The 27,689-nt window shown below is 45.1% G+C and overlaps 1 protein-coding gene across 1 annotated transcript; it reads right to left on the bottom strand.

Moving 5' to 3' along the window:
- Positions 1–31: 31 nt before the first annotated feature.
- LOC120397244 (ATP-dependent translocase ABCB1-like) lies at positions 32–25,037 on the bottom strand. Its single transcript, XM_039522954.1, has 8 exons — positions 24,987–25,037; positions 14,855–14,961; positions 9,377–9,464; positions 9,238–9,286; positions 8,225–8,378; positions 7,518–7,537; positions 3,101–3,214; positions 32–178 (listed from the first exon to the last, which is right to left on the bottom strand). Exons 2-8 carry the CDS (start codon positions 14,901–14,903, stop codon positions 32–34), a joined length of 621 nt encoding a protein of 206 aa, XP_039378888.1. The 5' UTR covers positions 14,904–14,961; positions 24,987–25,037.
- Positions 25,038–27,689: the final 2,652 nt, after the last annotated feature.

Here is a 27,689-nt window from a genome sequence, read left to right as displayed (position 1 = left end):
CTGCAGACAAAGTTATACATTAAAAAATACATTAACTATTGAGAGAGTCAGACCTATTGATTTCCTTCTCTTGTCCTCCAAAGGCTACAACAGTTCGCACTGATGACAGGACTTCTTCTGCTATTGCGCCTGCTTTGGCATAGGCTGTTAACTCCTTACTGGTTAATGAGATGATCATCTACAGTCAATGGGAGCAGAATGAAGTGAACTTCTCAAACAAATTGAGAGTAGCTCTATACCTCATATTTATTATGTTATTTCTCCAAGCAAAGAACTGCCAGATTCACAATGATCTTTAGAAGTGCTGCCTGGGTCATTATTCTGTGTCTGATCAAGTATCCAATCTTGCAAATACTACCGTGCTGATGTAAGTATTCACTATCCCAGTAAAAAAAACAGGAGTACTTGTGGCACCTTAAAGACTAACAAATTTATTTAAGCATGAGCTTTCGTGAGCTACAGCTCACTTCTTCGGATGCATAGAATGGAACACACAGACAGGGGATATTTATACATACAGAGAACATGAAAAGGTGGAAGTATGCATACCAACAGGCAGAGTCTAATCAATTGAGATGAGCTATCGTTAGCAGGAGGAAAAAAACTTTTTGAAGTGATAATTAAGATGGCCCGTAGAATGTTTGAGTAGAACTTAACATAGGGAAATAGATTCAATTGGTGTAATGACCCAACCATTCCCAGCCTTTGTTTAACCCACAGTTAATAGTATCTAGTTTGCATATTAATTCAAGTTCAGCAGTTTCTCTTTGGAGTCTGTTTTTGAAGTTTTTTTGTTGCAAAATTGCCACCTTCAAGTCTGTCACTGAGTGGTTAGAGAGGTTGAAGTGTTCTCCCACTGGTTTTTGAATGTTGTGATTCCTGATGTCAGATTTGTGTCCATTTATTCTTTTGCGTAGAGACTGTCCGGTTTGGCCAATGTACATGGCAGAGGGGCATTGCTGGCACATGCAGTCCTCGCTTATAGACAGCCTCCCAACCTGAAGCAAATACTCACCAGCAAACGCATACCATACAACATAAACACTAACCCAGGAACCTATCCTTGCAACAAAGCCCGATGCCAGCTCTGTCCACATATCCATTCAAGTGACACCATCATAGGACCTAATCACATCAGACACGCCATCAGGGGCTCATACACCTGCACATCTACCAACGTGATATATGCCATCATGTGCCAGCAATGCCCCTCTGCCATGTACATTGGCCAAACCGGACAGTCTCATAAAGAATAAATGGAATAAATGTGTGTGGGAACCCCATATACACACACACACACACACCTCTCGGAATGCAATGCATGTATAAAGTGGGACCCTGGCGATGAGGAAATTGGGAATGCAGCATATGTGCAGAGTTGTGCAGCTCTTGATTAGCTAGTTCCATAGGTCAGTGTGCAGCAACATGGCATGTATAGACTTTATCTGTACATGTATTATACAGAGTATTATAGACTTTTAGCCCCTGCATTTTTTGTAGTGACCCTGCCACTTGGCCCCCTCCTTAGGAAGAGGCTGGCTGGGCCCCAGCTGGCAGTGAGAAAGGCATGTCAAGGGTGGGGCTGCAGTCTACAGTGCTGTGGGCCATAGGGCAGCCTGGGGAGATTTTCATTAGACAGACCCTCAGGGCTGAGTTACTCCTGGGGCCTCTCTACCTCACACAGCAGCCTAGACTTGAAAGGGTACAAAAGGTGACTGAATTCTGTGCTGCTTCTCTTACATTGTTATCTCAGTGAACTTTTAATTTTCAAATTTTTTTTTTTTATTAACTGAACAGAGGAAAGATGTAAGATACATTCAAAAGAACCACATTTTATGGCCCAGCTTCAACCCAGTGGCTGGCATAGACAGCGCCCTGCCAATCTTTGTTAGAAATGATGTAGCATTCATCCAAAAACTGCAAACCCAAGGAGGCTACCGGGTACCATCACAACCCACAAGTTGGTGGTATTAGTTGGGGATGGCGCATAGTCATGGGTTGCCAGGATGCGCTGATTCAACCTCAATGGGGCTTTTATGCCATTTAAAGCTGACTACCCTCAACAAACCCTACAGAAGCATAGGTGGTGGCAACACCTTCCTTCAGGGTGAACACCCCCTTCGGGACTAGGGAGCTACAGGGGGACAGGGAGCTGTAATTTATATCTCTCTGAGCCATCTTGTGACACTTGCCCTTTTAAGATGTGCCGCCAGACTGGAGTGCATGCCAAAAGCAGAGCAGCATATTGAATATCTTTTTATACATTATTAAGAAATCAATAAAAAGCCTGCACAGTTCCTCTGAGATGAGAAATTAGAGAAAATGGCTGTATAGGTGGAACACTTGGAAAACCGTTCCAACAGCAGCCGTCCCCAGGAGCTCAGATTAGCACAAGTTTACTTAAAATAGAAACAAACACTTTTGTAAAGAACAAGAAATTCAATCCATTGCTGGGCACATGACACAAAACATAGAGAATTAAAGATGAAATCCACTCTGAAGCCAGTGGGCCTGAACCCAGTATCACTTAAACTAATGTAAATCAGGAGTAATTCCATTGAAGTCAATGGAGTTAAACCAGTAGAAAACCTTTGTGAGAAGACAATAAGGCTCATAATAATAATCCCATAAGCTCATGAAGAATAATCCCATAGTGTAGACATACCGTTAGTTACTGAAAGTGTGGCATCCCTCTTCCCCAGCAACAGTATTACCAGAGCTTTCAACAGCACTGTTAATCTCCAAATCAAAAGCAGTTGAACTGAAATCATGTCCACTCCACATACTTGTGTTTTAAAGAGCAATGTCATTTCACTTAGCTCTTCACCACTTACTCTAAAAAATAAATGAATGAGGGAGTGACAAACGTAACAGGAACGAGGGCCCCAATCTGTAAAGTTGAGCTATAGATCTCAATTTCCCCAAGTTTGCAATAAGCTCATTTAGGGCTTTGGTTAAGGCTCATGTCTCCTTAATATGAAGAGAAATGTCGTCTTACTTTTGTTTTCAGTGGTCTGAGTCTATGGAGTTCATCCTCTTTTTGGATTTTTTGAGAAATAAACCAGAAATTTCAGACTGCTAGAAAAGCGACATTAAGTACCTTACTGATGACCTTGTACACTTCATAGGCAGCACCTCGAGCACTGGCAACACTCTCCAAGTGTAGGGAGCCCTGTCCGAGAGAGAATGTGCCATAGACAACAGAGAATAATACCTACAGGGAACAAAAACAGGAGCTAGTGTACAGTGGGTCCAGATCTGCAGTTTCCTTAGTGCTAAATGTCATGATAATCCTGGTGGTTCTGTAAGAGCTTTTCCAGAAAAAAAATATAAAAAAATAAAATCAAAACTACGATTTCAGGTTGCATTTTTCCAGCTCACCCAGTTTTTATTCTTTCGCTGGATTTGACCCAGGACATGGTGAATGTAGCTATTGTGTGCAGCCACATGCCCTTTAACAGTTGGATTAGCTTTTTTTTGTTGCTGCTGATTTCATCAACTCCCATTAAGAGAATAAATAGTGAAATTAGACATCTCTCCATCTCTTTGCAATATTAAAAACCTCAGCGTCCTCAAAGAGAGTTAATCCACAGTCTCCTGAGGCCCAATCCTTCAAAGCACATGCTTTACATTATGCACTTTGACTAGTTCCACTGAAGTCAAGTTCTCATCAGAGGTCAATGGGGCTACTCACAGTGCATAAAGTGAAGCACATACCTAAGTCTTTGCAGGATCAGGGCCTTATTCCTTTCCAAAGGAAAAATAATCTAAAAGCTTTGGTCAAGTACAATAGTCCCTTGCAGGGATTTAAAAAAACTGAAAGATGGTCACATGGCTGTGACACTGGCAGACCAGGTGCCAGCTCACGCCAAAGCCCCAGACCTCGCTGAATGCTTACAAAGGCATAGCTGGAAGCCAGGCCAATTCACTTGTGTATTAGTATAGATCAAAGTGATTGTTAAATGTATAAGAATGTATTTGGTGTTTAAACTTCATGAAAACTAATGGGATGTTAATGCACTGAAAACAATGCATTAGTTAAACACTTATCTGGATCCCGTTATAATGCTGTAGCAAACATTCACATAGTGTATGCCCCTGTCAGCAAATAACCCATCAAATGAGAAAGAAGTCTTGTGGAATGCAAATGAAAAATTTAACAGAAAAGTGTTAATTTCAAAGCAAGTGGTCATTGTGTGTGATGATCAAAGGTCAAAGACTCCAAATGCATTCCTCACTCTCGGCCATCAAAGGAAAAGCCCACATGGGTATTGACCCTGTCAGCTTGTTTTCTGTGGGAAGAAAACTATGAGTTTTCAGAGAAAAATCTTTCATCTCTGCACTGGATTCTAACAGGGCAAAATAAATGAACATGGAGATGGAGAGTCCCTGAGTTATTCTGGGTAGCCCTGAGAGACTTTTGGGAAACTGGCAGATCACTACATCTCTGCTACCATTTAGAATTATAGACTGACTCATCTGCACATATACTTTATCTGCTTTAATCTCTCAATAACTCTTATTACCTTTTCTTAGCTAATAAACTTTAGTTTGTTTACTATAGAATTGTCTACCAGCGTTGTCTTTTGTATAAAATCTAGGATTTTATTGATTTCAGGTAAGTGATTAGTCTCTGGGACTGGAAGCAACCTGAATATGGTGTGGTTTTTGGTGTAAATGACCTTTTATCATGAAGTCAAGTTTGTCTGGGTGGCAAGATAGATTGGAGAGTCTGTTTGTGACTCCATTGTAAGATTAGTATAGTGATCCAGGAATTCATGTTTGTTACTGGCTTGGTGAAATCTAGTAATTATAGAACACACCCACCAAAGCTTCCAAAGGTGTCTGCCCTGTTTTCTGGACAGCCTGCCCTGGAGGCACTCCATGGTCGTGAACCACTCCAGACAGGATGACAGTGACCAAAATGAGATATTTGTTATGGAACTTTTGAGGTCTTAAATATGTAGATTCAGCATCTCTGTTGATTTATATTAAACCTATTTCCAACATTTCTGTTCGATGGAAGAGCCCGAGCAGAAATTTTGATCCCTTTGATGAGTAATTTGAAACAACAAAGCATTTTTCTCGTTGGAATTTATTTGCCTCAGCAATCGACTATTGTGCTATACTACAATTAGCACACACGTCCAATGTCATAATTTCTTTCTCCTCCACTGTGAGTTTGGTTCCATGAATAAATGCAAAGAGCACAGGCTCCAAATAAAAATAAACTCTGTGAAACCCAAAGATGTGTAGGTGGTAATGGATTTTTTTACTCTAACTCTCCTAGCATTCTCTAGGGGTTAACATCACATCTGAAAACAAATGATAAACAAGCTAAATTTGGTATGTATCCAGATGACATTCAGTTCCCAGTTTCCTTTCACATGCTTACAGGGTTTTCTGCCAAGTAAAATCAATTATCTGACTTTAGATGAGATATAAAATCAATGAAGTTGGTGTTGATTCACACCAACAGAGTGATCTGGTCTAATAATTGTCAACAATAGGTCTGTCTTCTGGTGTTATTTCACTGAATGTATGCTGCTCTGGAGGAATTATCAGCAATACGATATGTTAGGGAACAGTCAACACAGCTTTTGTAACTGGAAATTGTGCTCACCAATTTATTAAAATTCTTGAGAGTTTCAGCAAGCCTGCTGTGGACAAGGGTGATCCAGTTGGATATAGTGGGTACTTGACTTTTCAGAAAGCCTTTTGACAAGGTCCCACACCTAAAGGCTGTTAAACAAAGACATGGGGCCAGAGTGACAGGGATGCAAAGAGTAGAAATTAAATGTGGCCAGTTTTTCACAGCGGGAGAGATAATACAGGTCCCTGATCTGTACAGAGATCGCAGTTGTTCACATATTCAAATTATAATGGCAAAGAGGGAGAATAATGAGGTGGCAAAATTGACAAAATTATTCAACATAGCAAGTCCAGCTGGCTGCAAAGAGCCACAAAGTTACATCTCACAAAACGTGACTGGGCAAAAATGGCAGATGAAATTCAATGTTGATCAATGTAAAGTAATGTACATTAGAAAACAATCCTAACTATACATAAAAATGATGGGTTCAATTTAACTGCTACCATTTAAGAAAGATCTTGTAGATATCATGGACAATTCTCCTAAACATTTGCTCATGATGCAGCAGCTGTCAAAAAGCTAACTGAATGTTAGAAACCATTAGAAAGTGATCACTAATAAGTATAACTAGGCAAGCTGAATTAGATAAGGGGTCATGGAGGCCAGGTTCCATCACTGGCTATTAGTCAAGATGGTCAGTGGAACTCCTATGCTGTGGATGTCCCAAATGTCTGAGTGCCAGAATCTGGGACTGATGACGGGATGTATCACTCGTAATCACTCTGTTCTTGTTCATTTACTGTGAAATATCTGGCACTGACACTGCCTCAGAAGACAGGATTCTGACTAGATGGACCATTGGTCTGACTCCAATATGGCCATTGTTATGTAATATTGGAAAAATTGGCCTGAAATCAAATAAATATGAACGGCCAATAAAGACAAGTGCAGCAATTACACTTAGAAGTGAAAAATCAAATGCACAAAACAAAATGGGGAATAATTGGCCAGGCAGCAATACTGCCAGTGCGATCTGGGAATTCAAGCATATCACAAATTGAATATGAACATCAACGGATATAGTTGTGAGAAAAAAAGATAATATGCTATGCTGTTGTGGCACCACCATATTTGTTTTTTTGGAAGGTAAGGTACAATAAGACATGGGAGGCAAATTGTTCCACCCTACTTGTCTCGGTAAAGTGTGTGTGGTGTGTAGAGGCCTCCTTCTTGCCAGAGAAAAGTATCGGTTTAGAAACAAAAGGACAAAATAGAGAAAGCTTCAGAAGAGACCAACAAAATTATAAAATGTTTAGAAAACCTGAGGAAAAGGTTAAAAGAACTGCAAGCTGAAGAAAACTGAAGACGGCGACCTGGCCAACAGCCCTAAATATGCCAAGGAGCAAGCCATAAAGAGGATGCAGGATCAGTTGCCCTCCATATCCACAGAAGACAGGACAAGAAATAATTGTGATAATCTGAGCAAGGGAGGTTTAGGTTAGATATTAGGAAAATCTAGTTCAACTATTAGGATAGTTAAGTACTGAATGTGTTACTGAGGAAGGTTGTGGGAATCCTCATTATTGAGGTTTGAACTGCTAGACAAAACACCTATCAGAGATGGTTTAGCTATACTTGACCCTTGACTCAGTGCAGGGGCTGGAATTGATGATCTCTGCTGTCCTTCCAGCCCTACATTTCTAGGGATTCATGAGTACTGTAGTCAGCAAAGGGAAGAGTTACTGCTCACAATTTTTTGGAAGAAAAGTGTTTTAGATAAAAAACCAAACAAGTAAACAGGAAGCCAGAATCCTTTGACCCTCCTACACCTGGTAGAATTTTCTGTTGAACACTGTTAGCCAGGAACTATTTTATAAGCTAATATTAAGATATATGCTAGTAAGTAAGTAAATATAATAAGTACCATATTATGATATTTAACCACTGTGAGACAAGGACAAAGATTAAGTTAGTTAATGAAAAAAATCATTCTCTTTTTGCTTATGAATCCTTTACAAGCTTATGGTTTTCCATCAATCAATAACATCTTCTGTTCACTCATTAGCTATCTAATCCCCTTTAGCTTCTCAAGGGCATTACAGAAAGCACCGTTCAGCCCAGCAATGTTCTCAGAACGTTTCAGGAGGACATGCATATCATTTTATTGTTCAATAACAGGCTGAGCAGCTTTGTAGGAACCTCTCGACACATACATCATGTACAAAAATGCCCTGACCAAAAGTGGGAAGGCCCAAAATGAATGGCACAGTTTACGCAGTAGTGAAGGGATCCTAAAATGATGTGCAATTAATTTCTGCCACATACACTGCTGGGATATAATTGGTGCTGTTCAGATTAGAGCAAGAGGATTATTTGCAAAGCACTAAGCACGCATTTAACTTTAAGCATGTGGGTAGCCCCCTTGAAGTCGATGACATAGGAAAGTGATAGGGAATCTTACCTAATGTCATGATCCAGTAAAGCATGAGCTTAACTGTAAACATTTTAATCAATTATTTCAATGGGAGTGTGCATGTGCTTAAAGTATTTGCAGACATCCTGAACCTCTGCCAATCCAGTAAATAAGAGACCCTAACAAATATTTTCAGAAGTTGAACAAACTTTATTTACCTGAAGATACATTTACTGCTTGGCCAATCGTCACAAAGCTGTTTGTCATCTCTCCAGTGACAACGATAACGAGTGGCAGCCCTGTTCCATTTGCAACAGCTGCAATCAAGCCTATTATCATCAAAATGATATCCAGCCAATCGGCATACGCAAACTACATTAATATAAAGAAAAAGGAATTAATTGCAGGTTGACAAATTCACATAATTGTGACAATATCCTACTAAGACACACAGAATAGGATTTGTTTTTACATAGCACCAGTCACAATTTGGGTATCCCAAAGCACTTTATGAAGCAATGAATTAGATACTGTGAAGGCAAACACAATACTTGGGATGCACTTTGAAAAAGCTTACACACAGTTTTAGGCCAGTTTTTATTGAGGGACTTAGGACATGTTGGCAGGATGAATCCCCTAATCCACAGAAAAAAGAATGTAGCTAACATCACCTGTGCAACTCACTGCCTCCCTGGGTGCATTCTACTACATCCCATATTTACTCAGTGCATTGAAAATGTAAACAAGAACAGGTAGTTGACAAACATTTGGTTGCTGCCTACAAATAGAAATGGATACGTAGCAGTTATCACATTTAAGAAAAACATAGCCCTTGTTTCCCTGGATAATTCATGAGACATTATGCACGAATGATAAAATTATCTCCAGTTGAGAGACCAGAGGCAAGGCCCTACTTACCGCACATGCTTCACTTCAGTCCTTAACATGGGTGGATTTCACTCCGTCATGGTGCTAAGTGCTGAAACATTGTCAAGCACTGGCAGTTAGCTGTGGGGGGAACTTTGCACAACAGGCCGTATTTTTAATGAGGGAAGCCTGAGATCAACACACAAAAATGGCTGTACGGCAATACTAAGTTTTGCACAGACCTCTTTCTTCTCTTCTGAAATGCAGTATTGTGGTTGCATATTAGTCTGTCACCATAATGTACAACAGGCAAAGAAAAGGAATAATGAGAAACATAAATCAAACCAATAAACTATGCACTAACCAATTTCAAAATGCCAACCATCTTTTCCTTTGACTCCTCATTTTTCTTTCTAAAGAGATTAATGCAAAATTAATCCAGACCCTTTCTTGAAAGGCAGGACAAGAAATTTAACAGCGTATTAAGATCAAGGAACCCCTACTTTTTCTTGTTCTTCTTTAACTCGTCATTTTGCTCAGGTTTTTCATCATGTTGGAAAGCAGTACTGCCATAGCTATTACTTGCAGATTCTGTGGAGGAGAAAGTAGGTTTTGCTTTCACAAATAGTAAGGTCTTTTAAGTCAGCTTCTTCTGAAGCACAGTAAATCCCTTTCTGAATTATCGGAGCACCAAAACAGTTGATTTTTTTAAAGCAGGAAAACTACATTTTTCTCACGCTCTTGAAACAGCTCATAACTTTCAACTTTTTCCTCCCCAAACATCACGTCCAAGCTGAGAACAAACATCATTTTCAGCCCAAAAAAACCAATTTTAAGGGAAGTCATTAAAGACTAACTTGGGCCTCAGTATTGCAAAAACTAAGGGAATACCTAAGTGTATGTCTACACTAGAAGTGCTACAGTGGCACAGCTGCAGCTATGCTCTCTGTAGCATACACACTTACTACAATGATGGAAGGGATTAGTGAATCCACTTGCTAGGTTGATGGAAGAGTTCTTCAGGTGCCTACAGTGGGGCTTAGGTCAGCTTACCTTTGTCTCGCAAGGGCATGAATTTTTTACACCTCTGAGAAATGTATTTACATGGTCCTAACTTTTAGGTGTAGACCAGGCCTTTGTCTTTGCAGGATTGGAGCCTTAGAGTGGAACAGGCATCTTAGTATTTGTTAGTATTTCAGTAGTACCTACGGGCCTCAACCCGACTGTGCTATGGGTGTACAAACAGAAGCAAAAAAAAGAGGATCTCAGCCCAAAAGAGTTTATAATCAAGGAATAAGATGAGAAATAACAAGTGAATGAAAGAAACAGACAGAATGGAATAGTAAGGTGATAAAAGATGGTCACAACACACCAGCTGTCTATCCTCTCTCAACCTGAACTGTAATTACTGTGTTTTCCATCACTAGTTTTTAGAACAACTTTGTAGAGACTTACAAGACACTATTATGTTTGTTTTGAGTATAGGGGCTTGGCTACACTGGAGAGTTGCAGCGCTGGTGGTGGCTTTACAGCGCTGCAACTCACTCACCGTCCACACTTGCAAGGCACATACAGCGCTGTATCTCCCTGGCTACAGTGCTGGTTGTACTCTACCTCGACCTGGGGAATAACGACTATAGCGCTGCTGATGCAGTGCTGCTCTGCCAGTGTGGCCACCAAAAGTGCTGTTATTGGCCTCCAGAGGTATTTGGAGGTATCCCAGAATGCCTGTTCAGCCACTCTGCTTATCAGTTCGAACTCTACTGCCCTGGCCTCAGGTGGCCAAGCATCAGACCTGCCCTTTAAATGCCCCGGGAATTTTAAAAATCCCCTTCCTGTTTGCTCAGCCAGGTGTAGAGTGCAATCAGTGAATCTTTCCAGGTGACCATGGCTCCACGTGCCAAACAAGCCCCAGCATGGACCTCATCAGTTGCTGGACCTCATCAGTGTTTCGGGGGAGGAAGCTGTGTAGTCCCGGCTGCGCTCCAGCCGTAGGAATTACGATACCTATGGGCAGATATCAAGGGCCATGCTGGAAAGGGGCCATGACCGGGACACGCTGCAATGCAGGGTTAAAGTGAAGGAGCTGCGGAGTGCCTACTGCAAAGCCCGCGAGGGAAACCGCCACTCCGGCGCTGCCCCCACGACCTGCCGTTTTTACAAAGAGCTGGATGCGATATTTGGGGGTGACCCCACCTCCACTCCGAGGACCACAATGGACACTTCAGAGCGGGAGGAGGAAGAGGAGGAGGAAAGCGAAAGTGAGGGTACTGGGGTGGGAGGAGACACCCCAGAGTCCCTGGAGGCATGCAGCTGGGAGCTCTTCTCAACCCAGGAGGAAGGTACCCAGTCACAGCAGCCGGTACTTGGTGGAGGACAAACAGAGGAGCGGGTTCCCGGTAAGCAGCTTTTATTTTCAGGATTTAAATTTTTTGGGAGAGGAGGGAGGGTTAGGGCTGCATGCATGCATGCCTAGATGCGGAACAGCACATTGATGTGGTCTATCACGTCGCGGTAATCGGCCTCGGTAATCTCTTCAAAAGTTTCAGTCAGAGCATGGGCAATGCGCTTGCGCAGGTTTCTTGGGAGAGCCACTGTGGTCCTTGTCCCAGTCAGGCTAACGTGTCCGCGCCACTGTGCCGCGAGGGGTGGGGGGACCATTGCAAGACACAGGCAAGCTGCATAGGGGCCAGGGCGGAATCCGCATTGCAGTAGAAGACTCTCCCGTGCTTCCCAGGTAACCCGCAGCAGCGAGATATCTTCCAGGATAAACTCCTGTGGAAAATGTTGGGATAGTGTTCTGTGTAGGTGCCCCCTGCAGCTGTTTGCTTTCCCCAACGCACAGAAACCCCAAGGACAGTACAGCCCTGAAACAATCAGTCCCCCTTACTCACCATTTCGGGGCTCCCATGGGTTATGTGCGCTCTCTTTGGGATGGGAAAATTATGCGATTGTGAAGACTGTTACCCTCCTTAACTGCGGGGAAATAACTGTCTGATATAAACAATGCTGCCTCTGTTAAGTGTTGCATTTTTGCCTATACAGATGCAACCTTGAGATCTCAGCTGCCCATGTTATCAACGGTTTACAGACTACAAAACCTCCAGAAGAAGCCACGAAAAAGCAAAGAAGACATGCTGCAAGCAGTTATGCAGCACTCTGTCACAGAGAATCAAAAAGTGCAGGACTGGAGGGAAAGGGAAAGCAGGATCTGCCAGAGAAATGCAGCAAACAGGAGGAAAAGCACAAAACAGCTGATAAGCATCCTGGAGCGCCAAGCAGATTCTATCCAGGTGATCGTAGCCATGCAGGCGGAGCATTACCGCGCCTGCCCCCCGCTGCCCTTGTCCCAAAGCTCTTTCCCTTGTGTCCCCATGTCAGCTCAAAACCCACTTCCCCAGCATCCAGGTTCTTACCACCACCACCAGCTGCCTCCAACACCTGTACGTTCACCAAGCAGTCCTGAGAACTATGACCCTTACCCTCTGCACTCAACCCCCCTCACCATGCAATATAGCCATCCTGAAGTGCAGCAGTCATTGCACAGCACTCCAGACAGGACATATTCAAACCTGTGACTGTACAGTTCCCCACCTCACCCCTCTGCCCTTTTAGGTTCCCAAAAACTTGTGTGTCTGTCAATAAAGTTATTTTCTTTTCAATAAATGAATTCTTGGCTTTGAAAAGAGTCTTTATTATTGCAGAAAGTCAAAGATACCTTAGCCCAGGAAAGAAACAGGCACTGCAAATCAGCTTAGCAAACACAGATTCCTACTAACATTGTAACCACTGCACTTCACTCCCGTGCAAGGCACCAAACATTACTGTTGGTTTTCAGCCTCAAATTCCTCCCTCAAGGCATCCCTAATCCTTGCAGCCCTGTGCTAGGCCTCTCTAGTAGCCCTGCTCTCTGGCTGTGCAAATTCAGCATCCAGGCATTGAACCTCGGAGGTCCATGCCTGACAATCTTTCACCCTTCCCTTCACAAATATTATGGAGGGTACAGCACGCGGATATAACCATGGGGATGCTGCTTCCCCCCAAGTCCAGCTTCCCATACAGAGATCGCCAGCGCCCCTTTAAACGGCCAAAAGCACATTCCACAGTCATTCGGCACCGGCTCAGCCTGTGGTTGAACCGTTCCTTGCTGCTGTCAAGGCTCCATGTGTATGGTTTCATGAGGCATTAACGGGTAAGCGGGGTCCCCAAGGATCACAACGGTCATTTCGACGTCCCCTACTGTGATCTTCCGGTCTGGGAAAAAAGTCCCAGCCTGCATCTTCCTGAACAGGCCAGTGTTCCGAAAGATGCATGCATCATGCACCTTTCCAGGCCAGCCTGTGTTAATGTCAATGAAATGCCTACAGTGATCCACAAGCTCCTGGAGAACCATGGAGAAATACCCCTTCCAATTAACGTACTCTGATGCTAGGTGGGGTGGTGCCAGAACAGGAATATGCGTCCCATCTATCACCCCTCCACAGTTAGGGAAACCCATTAGGGCAAAGCCATCCACAATGTCCTGCACGTTCCCCAGAGTCACGGTTCTTCTTAGCAGGAAGCGATTAATGGCCCTGCAAACTTGCATCAACACAATTTCAACGGTCGACTTTCCCACTCCAAACTGGTTCCCGACCGATTGGAAGCTGTCTGGAGTTGCCAGCTTCCAGATTGCAATAGCCACCTGCTTCTCCACCGGCAAGGCAGCTCTCAATCTTGTGTCCTTACACCGCAGGGTGGGGGCAAGCTCAGCACACAGTCCCATGAAAGTGACTTTTCTCATCTGAAAGTTCTGCAGCCACTGCTTGTCATCCCAGACCTCCATGATGATGTGATCCCACCACTCAGTGCTTGTTTCTCGAGCCCAAAAGCGGCATTCCACGGTGCTGAGCATGTCCGTGAATGCCACAAGCAATTTCGTGTTGTACGCATTACACAACTCGCTATCATCGTCGGACTCCTCACTGTCACTTTGGATCTTAAGGAATAGCTTAACTGCCAAACGTGATGTGCTGGCGAGACTCATCAGCATACTCCTCAGCAGTTTGGGCTCCATTTCCCACAGAAATCGCGCTGCACAGAAACCGTTGAAAGAGGCAAGATGGCACCAAATGTGGACGGAAAAACAGGGATTGCTGGGATGTGAAGTGATGCATCACGGCGCGTTGGGACAGGAAGCAGAATGACCCGCACCCTCCGCCCCCTTCCCACAACCCACGGCGCCAGAATGGGAAGAGGTGCTCTGTGGGATAGCTGCCCATAATGCACCACTCCCAACACCGCTGCAAATGCTGCAAATGTGGCCACACTGCAGCGCTGGTAGCTGTCAGTGTGGCCACACTGCAGCGCTTTCCCTACACAGCTGTACGAAGACAGCTTTAATTCCCAGCGCTGCACACCTGCAAGTGTAGCCAAACCCTAGAACTGCATTTGAATTGTTAACTGGCTCCTGACTCACATAGTGGAGCATTTGCACACTTAGGCCCCATTGCTGATGCATGTAAATAACTTTAGGCATGTGAGCGGCCACACTGAAACCCAATGGGACTACACATGTGCATAAATGCTCACAGGATGGGAGCCTTAGTTATTTTCAAACTAGAGTGACTCACTAGGCACACCAGGGTCACTTAAGTTGGTAGAAAGGCCACACAGAGCTATGCCCAGCCAGTGCTGTGATTAAGTTAAAAGAGAATATGTGTATTCAGTGCTAGCTACAAATATTTTCTGAATGCTTCCTCCACATAGATCCCAAAGAACGGTCCATACTCGCTGGGTAACGACACCACAGAAGAAAACTTAATAGCCAGAGCAGCATAATTTGTGGAGGATGATGGGAGGGCTGATCTGTTTTTCCATAGAAATCCCTCATGGCTACCAGGCAAGATTCAAAATGTGGATTAGTTTCGTGGCAATGGAGTACAACCTTCCAACAACTAGCCTAACATTCAAAAGAAGAAACAACTAACTGAAAAACTTACTAGGATTAGGTGGTTCCTCTTCTGTGTAATTTATTAAATCATCCTTCATTGTGTTATTCTGTTGTATGGTTATTAGACTTGCAGAAGTAAATCACTTTGGGTAAAATCTGCATACACAAGAAACAGCACAACCTTTCAGAGACAATAGCCATTCAAAGAATTCACATTAAGATATGTTTATGTTTCTTTATTAATTGTTTGTTTCCTTTCAACAACTTTTCCTAGGGAAGAAAAAATATTTATCATTACATACTACCTTTACATGAGGGTAAATTATTTTTCTAAAGAATTATGTTCATTTTTAAAAATTAGGACAACAATGTGGCCTGCTTCCTGGGGGTACCCAGGGCTGTGGCCACCTGCCCTTAGCACGAGAAAGCCTTGTCTGTGCCTGATGGAGGTCAGCTCCTCCACTCCAGTGGTCACAGGCAACACAAGCACTCCCCTCTAGGCCTCGACAGGCCCTGCTGTCTCTTTACAGGTTAGCGATAGGCACATTCCAACCCCTGAGCTCTCTGAGCATCTCCCTGCTCCACTGCAAACTCACAGCATTTACAGATTTGCTGTTTGGAAAGGAACAGTACACCCCAGCTTACCAGTTCCAGCTCAGATCACCTCTTTGCTTAACACACAACACTTAAGACACATTTATAGTGAAAACAAGCAAAAGTTTATTTAACAAAGTAAAGATGTAACTCTCCCTTTCAGTGCTAGCTTAGTACCTGAATGCAGTGCAAACAGGAGAGGGGTACCTCACAGTTTTTGGACAGTTCCAAAGTTTCGGTCACCCTGGGCTCATTTCGTGGTGCTGCTGGTAGGTGCCTGCCTCCCCCTCCTGGTATGCTAAAGGATCAAGCTACTTGGCGGTGCTTCCATCGAGACACGGGATAACCACACTAAGGTTGTGGCTACAGCACTTGAACTCACAAATAATTCAAACTCACACAAGCAAACACATTAAAAACAGTAACTATAAACTTTATGTAAGGACTTGACCAAAGAGAAATAGACAATCAGTGAAAATATTAAATGATTAAAATGATTAGAGATCAATAATGCTTTGTAATTACTAAAGTCTCTGCTAAGAGGCATGCTAGGTCACGTGACCACACACTCTCTCAAGGGTCCTAAACAGAAGTCTCTTCTCACCCCCACCCACAGTTCTGTCTGACCCCTATGTCTCAGGTGGTGCATGGAGACATGTTGCAGGCCTGTAAGGAGTTGATGTTAGAAACACACTTTATTATACTGGGAATTGGCAGCGTAGATCTTGATCATCCAGATACATAAAAATCTTTCTGCAGATGCAATGTGCCTTCATGGTGCAAAATTACAACCTAACTGCCCATATAACTCTAAGGCCTTGGCTACACATGCGAGGTAGAGCATATTAAAGCAGCCAGAGGCGCCGTAGCTCACTACTTGTCCACATTGGCAAGGCACATAGAACGCTCTGACTCTGCAACTAGAGCGCTCCTGGTACTGCACCTCGGCGAGTGGAATAACGTTTGATGCGCCCTCGCTGGAGCGCTACAGCACTAGTGTGAATGGAGTGTTGCATTACTGCGCTCTGATCAGACTTCAGAAACGTCCCATAATCCCCTCTAGTCAAGTGGCCATTCTTGTCATTATTTTGGAAATCACAGCAGGAATGCAGATATGCCCTTTCAAAGCTCCGTTTTGACAGCTGGCATGCTTATCTGCTCTGAGACAAAGCAACCATTACTGTGGAATGCTGAGGGTGGGGTCTGCTGCTGTCTGAACTTACAAGACAGCATGCCCCAAAGATCCACTCTCTCTCCCCCCACATACATACAACACACTCCCTGTCACACTCCATCCCACCATTTGAAAAGCACATTGCAGTCACTTGCATGCTGGGATAGCTGCCCATAATGCACTGCTCCCAATGCTGCTACAAGTACCGCAAATGTGGCCATGCCAGTGCGCTTGAAGATGTCAGCGTGGACAGACTGCAGCGCTTTCCCTACTGCGCTCTCCGAATGCTGGTATAACTCAAAGCGCTCTACATCTGCAAGTGTAGCCAGGTCCTAATACCGGATACCCCCTCAGGTTCTATTTCTGGCTGAGTGGTCAGGAGACTGATTCAGGCAAGCAGGTCCTGCCTAGCGATCACTGGAAATGGACTAACCGCCCACTCCCTTCTGAAACAGTGATGACAGTCGTTAAAGCGTGGAACCCCTGGCTTCTAAAACCCCAGATCTGGCGTGGGCTGGCTGCAGGGCAGACAGGCTGGAAGCAGAATGGCAGGAGAGACAGGCTGCCTCCTCCGGTTGCTGGCAGGTGGTGACATGAGGATTGTCCCTCCTGGGGCTTTTCTGCAGGCTGGGGTCAGGGGCGGCTCTAGCCATTTCGCCGCAACAAGCACGGCGGGCATGTCACGGGGGGCGCTCTCCCGGTCGCAGGTCCCGCGGCTCCGGCTTGGCGTGCTGGGTCCTGGAGCCGCCCCGGGTGGGGTTACAAGTTAGGCCAGTTGCTGGGCCTGGAAGTGCTGTGCTGGCAGACTGCAGGCAGCCCTGCTCTCCCCTCTGCTTCCCAACTGGTCTCTCCCACATGGCGGGAAAGCCGAGCTATTCATAGCCTATTTAAAGGGCCAGGGCTCCTGCCCCTGCTGCGTACTCCGGGCCCTTTAAATCACCCACCCGGGGAAGCCAGATCGGACCCGCTTACTGTCCCCTCCGCAGGGGCGGCTCTAGACCCCAGCGCGCCAAGCAGGCGCGTGGGGCGGCCGTTTCCCGGGGGGGCGGCATTTGGCTCCGGTGGAGCTCCCGCCGGCATGCCAGAGGCCGGTCCACCGGACCACGAGCGGACCTGCCGCAGGCAAGCCGGCAGGAGCTCAACCGGAGCCGCGGGAAGAGGGGACCCGCCGCGGGACCGGGGAAGGGCGGTGCTGCGCTCCGCGCTGCTTGGGGCAGCGTGATCTCTAGAGCCGCCCCTGCCCCCCCTCCCCCCGCAGTGCCCGCGAGCCCTTTGCTGTCAGTCCCGGCGGCAGGCAGGGCTCCCTCGGCGCGGGTCACGCCGAGCTGCCACAGGCCACGGAGCGAGCAGCCCCCAGAGACGCGGCCCCGCTGCTGCCGGGAAGGGGCCCCGCTGCCCGCGTGCGCCGCTGAGCCCCGCGGGAGGGGAGCGGGAGGGGCTGGGCGAGGGGTCGCTCGGACACGCCGCTGGCGCCAGGGGGGCTGGAGCGTCCCCATCGCTCAGCCCTGGGCCGAGCCCCGGCGGCCTCCTGCCCGGGGCAGGGGGTGGCTGTGGGGGCAGGTGGGGGGAGCCGGGCTCGGGGCTGGGAGAGATTCCTCAGCAGGAGACTGGCCCCGTCCCAGCGGTTCTGAGCCTCACCTGCCCGCTGCTCCCTGCGCTGCTCCCAGCCCGGCTGTGACTGCGGAGCGCCCGCACCTGCCTCGGCTCCCTGCCCCAGGCAGACTCCCCGCTGTGGTGTGTCCCAGACGCTACTCTGCCTAAACCTCCGTGCCCGCTTCCCCCTGCCCCTTATAAACAGCAGGCTGCTGCCTGCCGCCCACTTTTCAGCTACCTTGTTTCCCTTCCGCCACATCCCGGGGATCAGGTTTCAAGGTAACGCTCTGGGGCCCCCTTTCCACATCTCCTGGCAGTGACTCCTTCCCCACAGTTACCCCCGCCCAAAGCAAGAAAACCATTTCTGGTGATGTCATAAACAGTTAGTTAAGGGTTAAGGTTTTTGTCTACCTGTAAAGGGTTAACAAGCAGTACCTGTGGACACCTGACCAGAGGACCAATGAGGGACAAGATATTTTCAAATCCCTGTGGAGGGAAGTTTTTTTTTTCCCCTGTTCTTTTTTTTCTTAGAGAGTTTCTCTTGGGAATTAAGAGAGTCCAGACATCTTAATCAAGTCCTCCCAGGTTTCTGCAATAAATTCTTCTATTCAAGCTAGTGAGTATTAGCAAGGAGCTAGTATTCTTATACTTTTATTTCTGTATTTGCAATTCTGTGTTTTGCTATAGAATTTCTTTAAGTCTGTAGTGTTATTGCTTTTACTGAGAAAGAAAGGAGGGGGAATTCTCTCCAGAGATTGATAAGTTTAGACCCTGTATATTGTTCCATCTTGGTTACAGAGACAGTGACTTTCTTTTTATTCTTTAATAAATTCTTTTCTATTAAGGACTTGGTTGACCTTTCCTTGGGTGGATTCTCAGGGAAAGGGGAGGAGGGAAGCATCCCTCTGTAGTGGATCCCGGTATCTCTCCTAGGAAAAGGGATGGGGGAGGAAGCAGGGGGGAATGGTTTATTTCTCCTGGGTGTAAGAACTCCATAGATTTGGGGCTCTTGGGATCCCCAAGGATTTTGGGGAAGGACTGTGTCCCAATCCACGTACCTGATTGGGTGGTGGCAGCTTTTACCAGATCTAAACTAGGATTTTTAGTTTAGAGGGAAACCAGTGCAGGTCCCCATTTTGGAACCCAACAGCTCTAAGTGGGGGTGAGACCTATGACAGGTGAAGATGTGCTGCTGTGGGGACCAGAAATGGGTAAAAGGACTAAAGCCTCCCATTGTGGTTCTTTCCTGCTTAAATGTGTTTAAATGTCTCCTAAGAAGTTCAGAGGGTTGATTCAGAAAAACACCCCAAAGCTCAGATTCGTCACCACACTTGTAGGGACGTCTCTCAGTTACGCTGGGAAAACTTATGCAGACTTTACAGGACCCTGTGGCTCCCCACCCATTTCCACTGTGCAAAAACAAAATCCCATAATTATCTTCCCATCCATCTGGGTGCTGATATCATCCTCATCATGCTGGACTCTTAGTGCCCAAGGGTTTTGGAAAGTCAGGGAAAGCAGTGGTAGTTTTGTCTGATTAAGGAGTTCAGGCCTCAGCCCTGTGTGATGATTCCTCTTTTCATTCCCCCTCCCTCCCACACACACAAAGTTCAGGGTAAAATGATATAATTCCTTTTGAAAGAAAAGGCAACGTTTCCCATCACTTTCTTCACCCCACCACCACTACTTTTTACTTTACAGATGGACTTTAATATTGCTCAAAACCTTACACGCAAGTCTGTTTATTTCTAGGGCCCCACGCTCTCATTACCATTACATTATTTTTTGTTGTAAAGTTTATTACAGGACTCAACTTCAGTCCCCGTTATGCTAGGCATTGTACAAAACACATTGGGACAGGGACTGACTCTTCCTAAGAGTTTATAAACTCCTTGGCTTCCATAGCTCAGAAGTCTGTGTCTGTAGATTAGGAGGGGAGAAAGGTGAGAAGCACAAATACATGATTGTCCCAAACTGTGTTAATCCCAATGGAGTCAATGGGATTTTTGCCATTTCAGTGGGAACAGGAACAACTCCTGCATCCACACTAGGAGCGTTTTGCTGTTGTAGTAGACTGGTATAGCTTTACTGGCAAAGACTTTTCAAGAGTAGACCTGGCCATAGGTTTAGTTGTGGTCATGGTTGATCTCAGATACCATAGCAATGAATGCCATCTAAGAATATAAGCAGAATTTAATAGGAAAGGCTTGACCAGAAGTTTGAAGATGCTAAGCACCCACAACTCTTATTTCAAATCTTGAGGAGTTGCTTGGGTGCTTGGCACATCAGAAAAATCAGGCCATTTTACTATTACAGTAGAACCTTGATTTTATGACCACCAATCTGACGAACAACCAGTGACAGGAATCATTTCCCCCCCGATTGGGGGGAGGAAGTAGAAAATCAGAGCATGAATGTGATCTGATGAAGAACAAGTTGACATCCCTTCACATTCTGAGGCCTTCAATGTGTTGGAAAATGTTTTGCTGTGGTTTGAAGGAGAAGGAGAAAGTGATGCAGTGCTCTATGCTGCAACTCGCACTGTACCTACTGCCATTTCGAGATATTCAATTTTATGAACTTTTCAATGTTATGAACTCCTCAGTCCCCAATTAGTTTGTCAAACAGAGTTTCTGCTCTTTTTGTGTGTAGAAGCCCCAGCCAAGACTGGAGCTACATTGTGCTAAGCATTGTAAATACACGTTCTTCAGCATTATCAAAATGCTTTTCCCCCCAAAATAAAATGTTGTCAAGGTTGACACAGTCCCACAGAAAGTTTAGATTTTGATGAAACGGCATGTTATGATGGGAAACTGTTCTATTGGAAAAATTTTGACCAGCTGTAATGTTAATAAGCAACTTTAAAAAGTGAAAACCAGGGAAGCAAAGGGAAAGTGAGAGGAGGAGAAAGGTAAGAGTTGGCAAATAATTCCTGCAGTAACCCAGTGAGATATAAGGGCCCCACTTATCACTTAGTAGAAGACCAGGGGAAGTCAAAGCAAATTGCATTATTTTTTTAAACTTCCTTTATTAGTAAAAGATGACCATAATTATTTAAAAGTTGAACAGAACTGGTAGTAGTGGACTGAAATAAATGCAATGGTAACTAGAATGGACATAAGCTTATAAATAAAGCTTCAGTATTTAACAGTCATGATCCACAACACTATAGTTTACAATAATGTCTCTACAGTATTTTGGGTCATTACTGTAGAATACTGTAGACTGTTTTGTTTATGATTTAAGGAAAGTGTGCGCTTTGGAAAGAAGAATGCCATTTCCCTTTTTAGGTGTTCTATTTTATAAAACCACTCAATTTTAAAAATCATCTTTGGTTAGAAATAGACAATCTTCAGGTCCAAATGTCAGACTTTGAGGCCAGAAGCGACAACCGGATCACCTAGTCTGACCTGCTGTATATCACAGGCAGGGGTGAAAGTAATTTACAGGATTTACCGGTACTGCTGGAGTCCTGAGGGGGGCGTGGCCTCATCCGGAAGAGGCATGGCCTCTCAAGATTTAAAGGCCCTGGGGAACCAGCTGTGGCTGGGAGACCCAGAGCCTTTAAATCAACCAGGGGCTCAGGGGCAAATTAAAGGGCCCGGGGCTCTGGCTGCCAGGGGGAACCCTGAGCTTTGCGGGGCTGGGGCAGGGATTTAAAGGGCCCAGAATTCCTGCTGCTGAGGGAAGCCCGGAGCCCTTTAAATCCCCGCTCCAGCCTGGTCACCAGAGCTGTTGTCGGGATTCAAAGGGCTCTGGGCTGCCCGCAGCGGCAGGGAGCTCTGAGCCCTTTAAATCTCAGCCGCGGCCGGAATTTAAAGGGCTCAGGGCTGCCCGCAGCCACGGGCAGCCCAGAGCCCTTTTAATCCCTGCCGTGGAAGTTGATGTGGTCCAGCATGGCATACTGACTCTTGCTGGTACGCCGTACCGGACCGGACCTGCTTACTTTCACCTCTGACTGTATGTATGTGTATGTGTATGAATGTGTCACAAACAGTGCAGCTGCAGCCTGTCACCGACCAGCAGCGACCCCAGCAACCGGCCCCTGTGGGCTGCTGCCTGCAGAGAGCCAGCAGGTGCCACTGGGCTGGGTCTGCCAAGGAGTAAGTAACCAAGGCAAAAACCACAGCCAGCCAGGGAGGGAGCGGGGGGGAGGGAAAGTCAGGGGTGAATGAAGGACAACTGGAATAGCCTTCATGAAATATACAAGATATTTAGAGAAATTTTTGTCAATTTCAGCCTCTGCACTCTGCAGGCAGGACAAAACCAAAAGAGATCTGAGATTGCACCCAATGTCTTAAGGACATTTCTGGTGTTTAAATCAATATATAAAGAGGGTGGATTGGAATGAAAACTACTATTTCTTTCAAAGGAGGCACAATAATTTCTCTGAATATTCAGTTTTCCCCTCCAATCCCTTTGTGGTTTTGACTATGGAGGCTATTTGCTTTCCCTGTGAATCTTTAGTTGCTTTAGCAAAATTGCTTTGCCCAAAATAAACCCTAATCATCATGACACATCTTTCCACCATGTTCTCCATGTTTTTTGTGTTTTTTTTTTAAACAGTAAAATTTCAAAGAGGATCTGCAAATAATTTGGACATCACAACCATGATCCTCTGCTAGGAAGGGAATGGGATAGATTTGAACTTGGAAATGGTTCCTGATTTTGATTGTGTTTAGGAGATCCCCTCATCCCGGTGGCAGAAAAGAACTGCCCCTGCCATGGTCACACACACCCAACAACAACTGGGAGTTAAATTAACAAGGATGCCAGAAACGGCTCCTAACTCTGGGCACTGAACTGCACAGGGAACAGCTGAGCTTAAACTGTTCTTTTGCAGGAAGCAGCAGCAGGCATCTCAGCCAGTGTCCCTACCGCAAGCTAGAGCCTAGAGGAAAACTCCTGCTGGCGATGGTGGGGGAGGAATGCAGAGACTTGTCTGCAGCCTGGCTGGAGAAGGAGGAGGAGGAGGGAGGAGCCGAGAAACCAATGTGACAGTGAGTTTTCCCCTTCCTCCTGCTTTTATTAGCTCTGGATTTAAGCTGTGCAGCCAAATGCTTGTATTTATTGTGTATATTAGTATTGGAGAGATCCCCTCATCCCTGGGGCTGAAAAGAACTGCCCCTGCCATGGTCAAACACACCCTTCCCGACCCCCAGCTACTGTGAGTGAAATTAACAAGGATGCCAGAAACCTAGGCCTGGGGGCTGAACCATCAGGGAACAGCTGAGTTTAAACTATTCTTATGCAGGGAGCAGGCTTCTCTCTCCCTCCCTCAGTCAGTCTCCTTTTCTTACCGGTCCTCCGTACTGGCCCGTACCAGCTTACTGTCACCTCTGATCACAGGCCACCAACACCCAGGCATTAAACCCAACAACTGAAATTAGACCAAAGTATTAAATCCCTCAGGAGATTAAACTGCCACAGGAGGCATGGAGGTGCACCAGGCATGGCAAGGAATTGAGTTAATAAGATATACCCTGATGATTCTAACACAAGAACTGCACCACACGCTGCAGAGGAAGCAACCCCCTCCCACTCCCTGCTCACTGTCAATCTGACCTGGGGAAGATGCCTTCCCAACTCCACATATGGTGGTCAGTTAGACCCTGAGCATGTGAGCAAGAGCCAGCTGGCTAAGCACATAAGAAAATTCTCAGTAACACCTGAGAGCAGTGGCCCACCTCATCCAGTGTCCCATCTCCAGCCATGGCCATCTCTGATGCTTTAGAGGAAGGAGATAAACACCAGAATACAATGGGGGGAAAAATCCCTGCAGGTGACCAGCTGAATCCCTTAAGCATGATATTTCAGGAACATAAAACATGAACCAGAAGGGACGCTCAGGGCTGTGAAGCCAGCTCCCCTAACCAACCACATCATACAATCCCACTCAGAAATTTGTCCAGCTCGTTCTTAAAATTAAGTTGCTTGTCCCAGCAACTCCTATTGTGAGGCTGTTCCAGCACTTCACTGTATTTGATTGCCCTTCCGAGAGGCAGCTGCTAATGGGAAGGGCCTAATCACTACAGTGCAGCATCAGTCAAGTTGAGTTAACTAGCATCAGTCCTAACTGGCTAGACTGGAGGGTGGTATCTGCTTAAAGGAAATACTGGTTACAGCTGGAATATACCCACTATAGCATTCATAAAAAACAAACTACACTTTGTTTTCCTGAAGTGATTGAGCTGAAAATACCCCAATGTGTGGCAACCCTCAGATTAATATATCTGCATGTGGCAATGGTAAAATAATAGATACCGTTTTTGGCTTAACACCTCCACCCCTGTCATAAGATGGGGACCTGCATGGATCCTTCTAAACTTAAATTCTAGTTTAGATCTGGTAAAAGCTGCCCCCACCCAATAATGAACATGTATTGGGACACAGTCCTTCCCCAAAATCCTTGGGGATCCCAGAGCCCCAAATCCATGAAGTTCTTACACCTAGGAAAAATAAACCATTCCCCCCTTCTTCTCTCCCCCCTCCCTTTTCCTAGGAGAGATACCGGGATCCAACTACAGAGGGATGCCTCCCTCCTACACTTTCCCTGAAAATACCCAAGGAAAGATCAACCAAGTCCTTAACAAAAAAGATTTATTAAAAAATAAAAAGAAAGTAACTTGTCTCTGTAATACTAAGATGGAACAATACACAGAGTCTAACCTATAAAACTGGAAAAAATCCCCCCTCCTTTCTTTCTCAGTAAAAGCAAAGTAACAGCAAACAAAAATAAAGAATTTCCTTTAGCAAACATACAATTGCAAATGTAGAAATCAAATTATAAGACTAATCCGCCTTTTTAATTAATACTCACTATTGGATAGTAGGAACTACTCCAGAAGAACTTTGAGACATGACTGGCCTCTCTTACATCCAAAAAAAGAACGCAGAGCCAACAAGGAACACAGACAAAGGCTTCCCTCCACAGATATTTGAAATTATCCTGTACCTTGATTGGTCCTCTGGTCAGGTGTTTCTCAGGTTACTGAGCTTGTTAACCCTTTCCAGGTAAAAGAGACCTTAACCCTGATCTGTTTATTTATAACAACCCCTGATATAGTAGGCAAAGACCAGGAAGATACAATTTCTTTCTTGGGTGCCTCTCACAACAGTACCCAGACCTGGTTGGTGTTGGACAACTGTTACAGAGTTAAGAGTTTGGTGGCTAAATCCTACCTTCAGTTACAACCATGCAGCCTGTGTGGGGTTAGAGTTGTGTCACTGAGGGCAGAATTTAGCCCATTGTACCAATTCTAGTTGATAGTGTAAGCTACTACATTTTAAATAGAGACATAATTAGTACTCCCTCACCACCACAACCAACAAAAAATCTTTCTGCTCCAATATTTGTTAAAAATCAGGAGCTAAAGAGGAAACTGATGGCACGACACTCTGAAGTTTCCTAGGTCACCTCCACAATCCCAGCATTCCCCACTGTCACACGCACCTTCCCTAGCGCTAGGGCATAAAACACAAGATTTATTATGACATTTATAGTCTGCAGGTAGCAACTCAAGGCCCCAACCAGAGAACATGGCCTCATTGCACTAAATACTGTACACAGATATAATTAAATATGGTCCCTCACAAACAGCTCATCATCACAAGCTTTTCATTTAAAATGTTGATCAATACATAATGATAGATATGTAGATGTGGATACATGACTGATTTTTCACTGATAATTTTTTATATGTACTTCATTAATTTTCTGACAATTTAGATTAAAGATGGATACTGTAGCTAAGACAATTCTGACTGACATTAACTGTTTCCCAGTTATTGGCCATCTCCTCCGGGTTGTGCTATATAAGCAGCAATGGTGGGTGTCCATGGGGTATTGCAGGGCCTAAATTTCAGCCTGGGAACAGCTCTGGGTTGATGCCCCAGTTATGGTATAAGATTCTTCCCCTTTTAGCCCAACCCCTGCCTCCGTCACCTGTGTTAAACCAGTTCACTCAGGCTCTGCACACATGAGGATGATCTCACCCATTAATTCCTTCTTCCTTGATTACTTACAGGTATTTGGATAATTTAGAGACTTTCAGGAGTTCCTAGTTCACATCTGATTTAGTTCACATTGAAATTAACTTCTGCGTAAGGAAGAAAAAGAAAGAAATGACATTCTAATTGCCTCCTGAAAAGTTTGTACATCTGCTTTAGGCGCCCTAGGAGAAATTTAATTAAGTGCAAAGAATCTGGCAGATCTCTCAGATTACCTCTTACTCAAAAGGGGCAGGGCATAGTCTTGTGGCTTTTTTAGGTCAATGTAGTTTATCTGTTACTATAAAAGGGGAGAAGAGGAAACACCCTGTGAGTGGTGAGAAAATAAGGTCTTTACCTGATTGTACAGCATGCCTGAACGGAGCAATGGGTAGGTGCAGCACCATATACTGGGGAGATCATATGTTTTATATTTCCTCTAAAGATGACCTGCCAAATTCACATAGGGGCTGTGCCTCGGCATGGACTCCAATTTCCCCAGCCTATTCCTACTAATCCCACAAATCCACCAATCCACACCAAATCCTGTGTGTGAAAGTGGGGAGGTTGCAGCAATAGAAAACAGCACTGGTAAAGGTGCCAAAAATGAGAGTTCCTATTAGGCAGAGTGTGTGACCACCGGGGGTGGCTGTGATGAACCGACTCAAAACATCCCTTCAGCAGCCTCCACCAGCATGGCTCCTATGGAACCTCTAGCAAACTTTAAAGTTGCCATTCTGCAGCAAGAGTTATAACCCTGGAGTGGGTGAGAAATGGTCCCCAGGATAACTCCCTCCTGGGGCAACAGCAAGGTTGAATCTGGACCCACATCAAGAAGGAAGCAGAAAGTTAACTCTTCAGTAGTATTAGACCAGGCTAGCTGATCATATTGGTATGACGAGTGTGCATTGCCAAAAGAAGCACTGTCTACACTTAAAAGTTTTGTCACTTTAACTGTGTGAGCATAGTTAAAGCAGCAAAAGTGCCCTAGTACTGACATAGATATAGGGTGCATAAACCAGTATAACTCATTCTGATTTGGGGAACCAAAATAAGCTATGCCAGGATTAAATGCTTTACAGTGGTACAAGTGCAATGCTTTTTCCTTACATACTTGAAAAATGTCTTACCAGTGATCTTTTTATTTTGGCTCTATACAATAAATATATATGGTCCCCAATAGTGTAATAATTGATCACCTCAACAAAATCTTTAATGTATTTCTCCCAACAATATTTTTGTGAGGTAAAGAAAGACTATTACCCCCATTTTACAAATGGGGAATTGAGACAGACTAAAGATCCAGGAAGCCTTTGACAGAGCAAGGAATTGAACCTGGGTTTTTCATAGGCTAAACTAGCACACTAGCTAGTAGTCTACCCTTCCTCTCTAGCAGCTTCTCCGTGCTCAGGTGTCTAAATGGCCCTGGCCAGTCCTCAGCTCCTTCAGGGTCTGTGGCAGCCTCCCAGTTTGGAAGCTTGCAGGAACGGTCCGGCTCCACCACCATCTGGGCCTCAACTGAGTTTTCCGGCCC

This window comes from Mauremys reevesii, linkage group 2 (assembly GCF_016161935.1).
Source record: "Mauremys reevesii isolate NIE-2019 linkage group 2, ASM1616193v1, whole genome shotgun sequence".
NCBI classification, from domain to species: domain Eukaryota; kingdom Metazoa; phylum Chordata; order Testudines; family Geoemydidae; genus Mauremys; species Mauremys reevesii.
The sequence above is the reverse complement of the archived record's forward strand: the minus strand, read 5'-3'. Positions and strand labels throughout refer to the sequence as shown.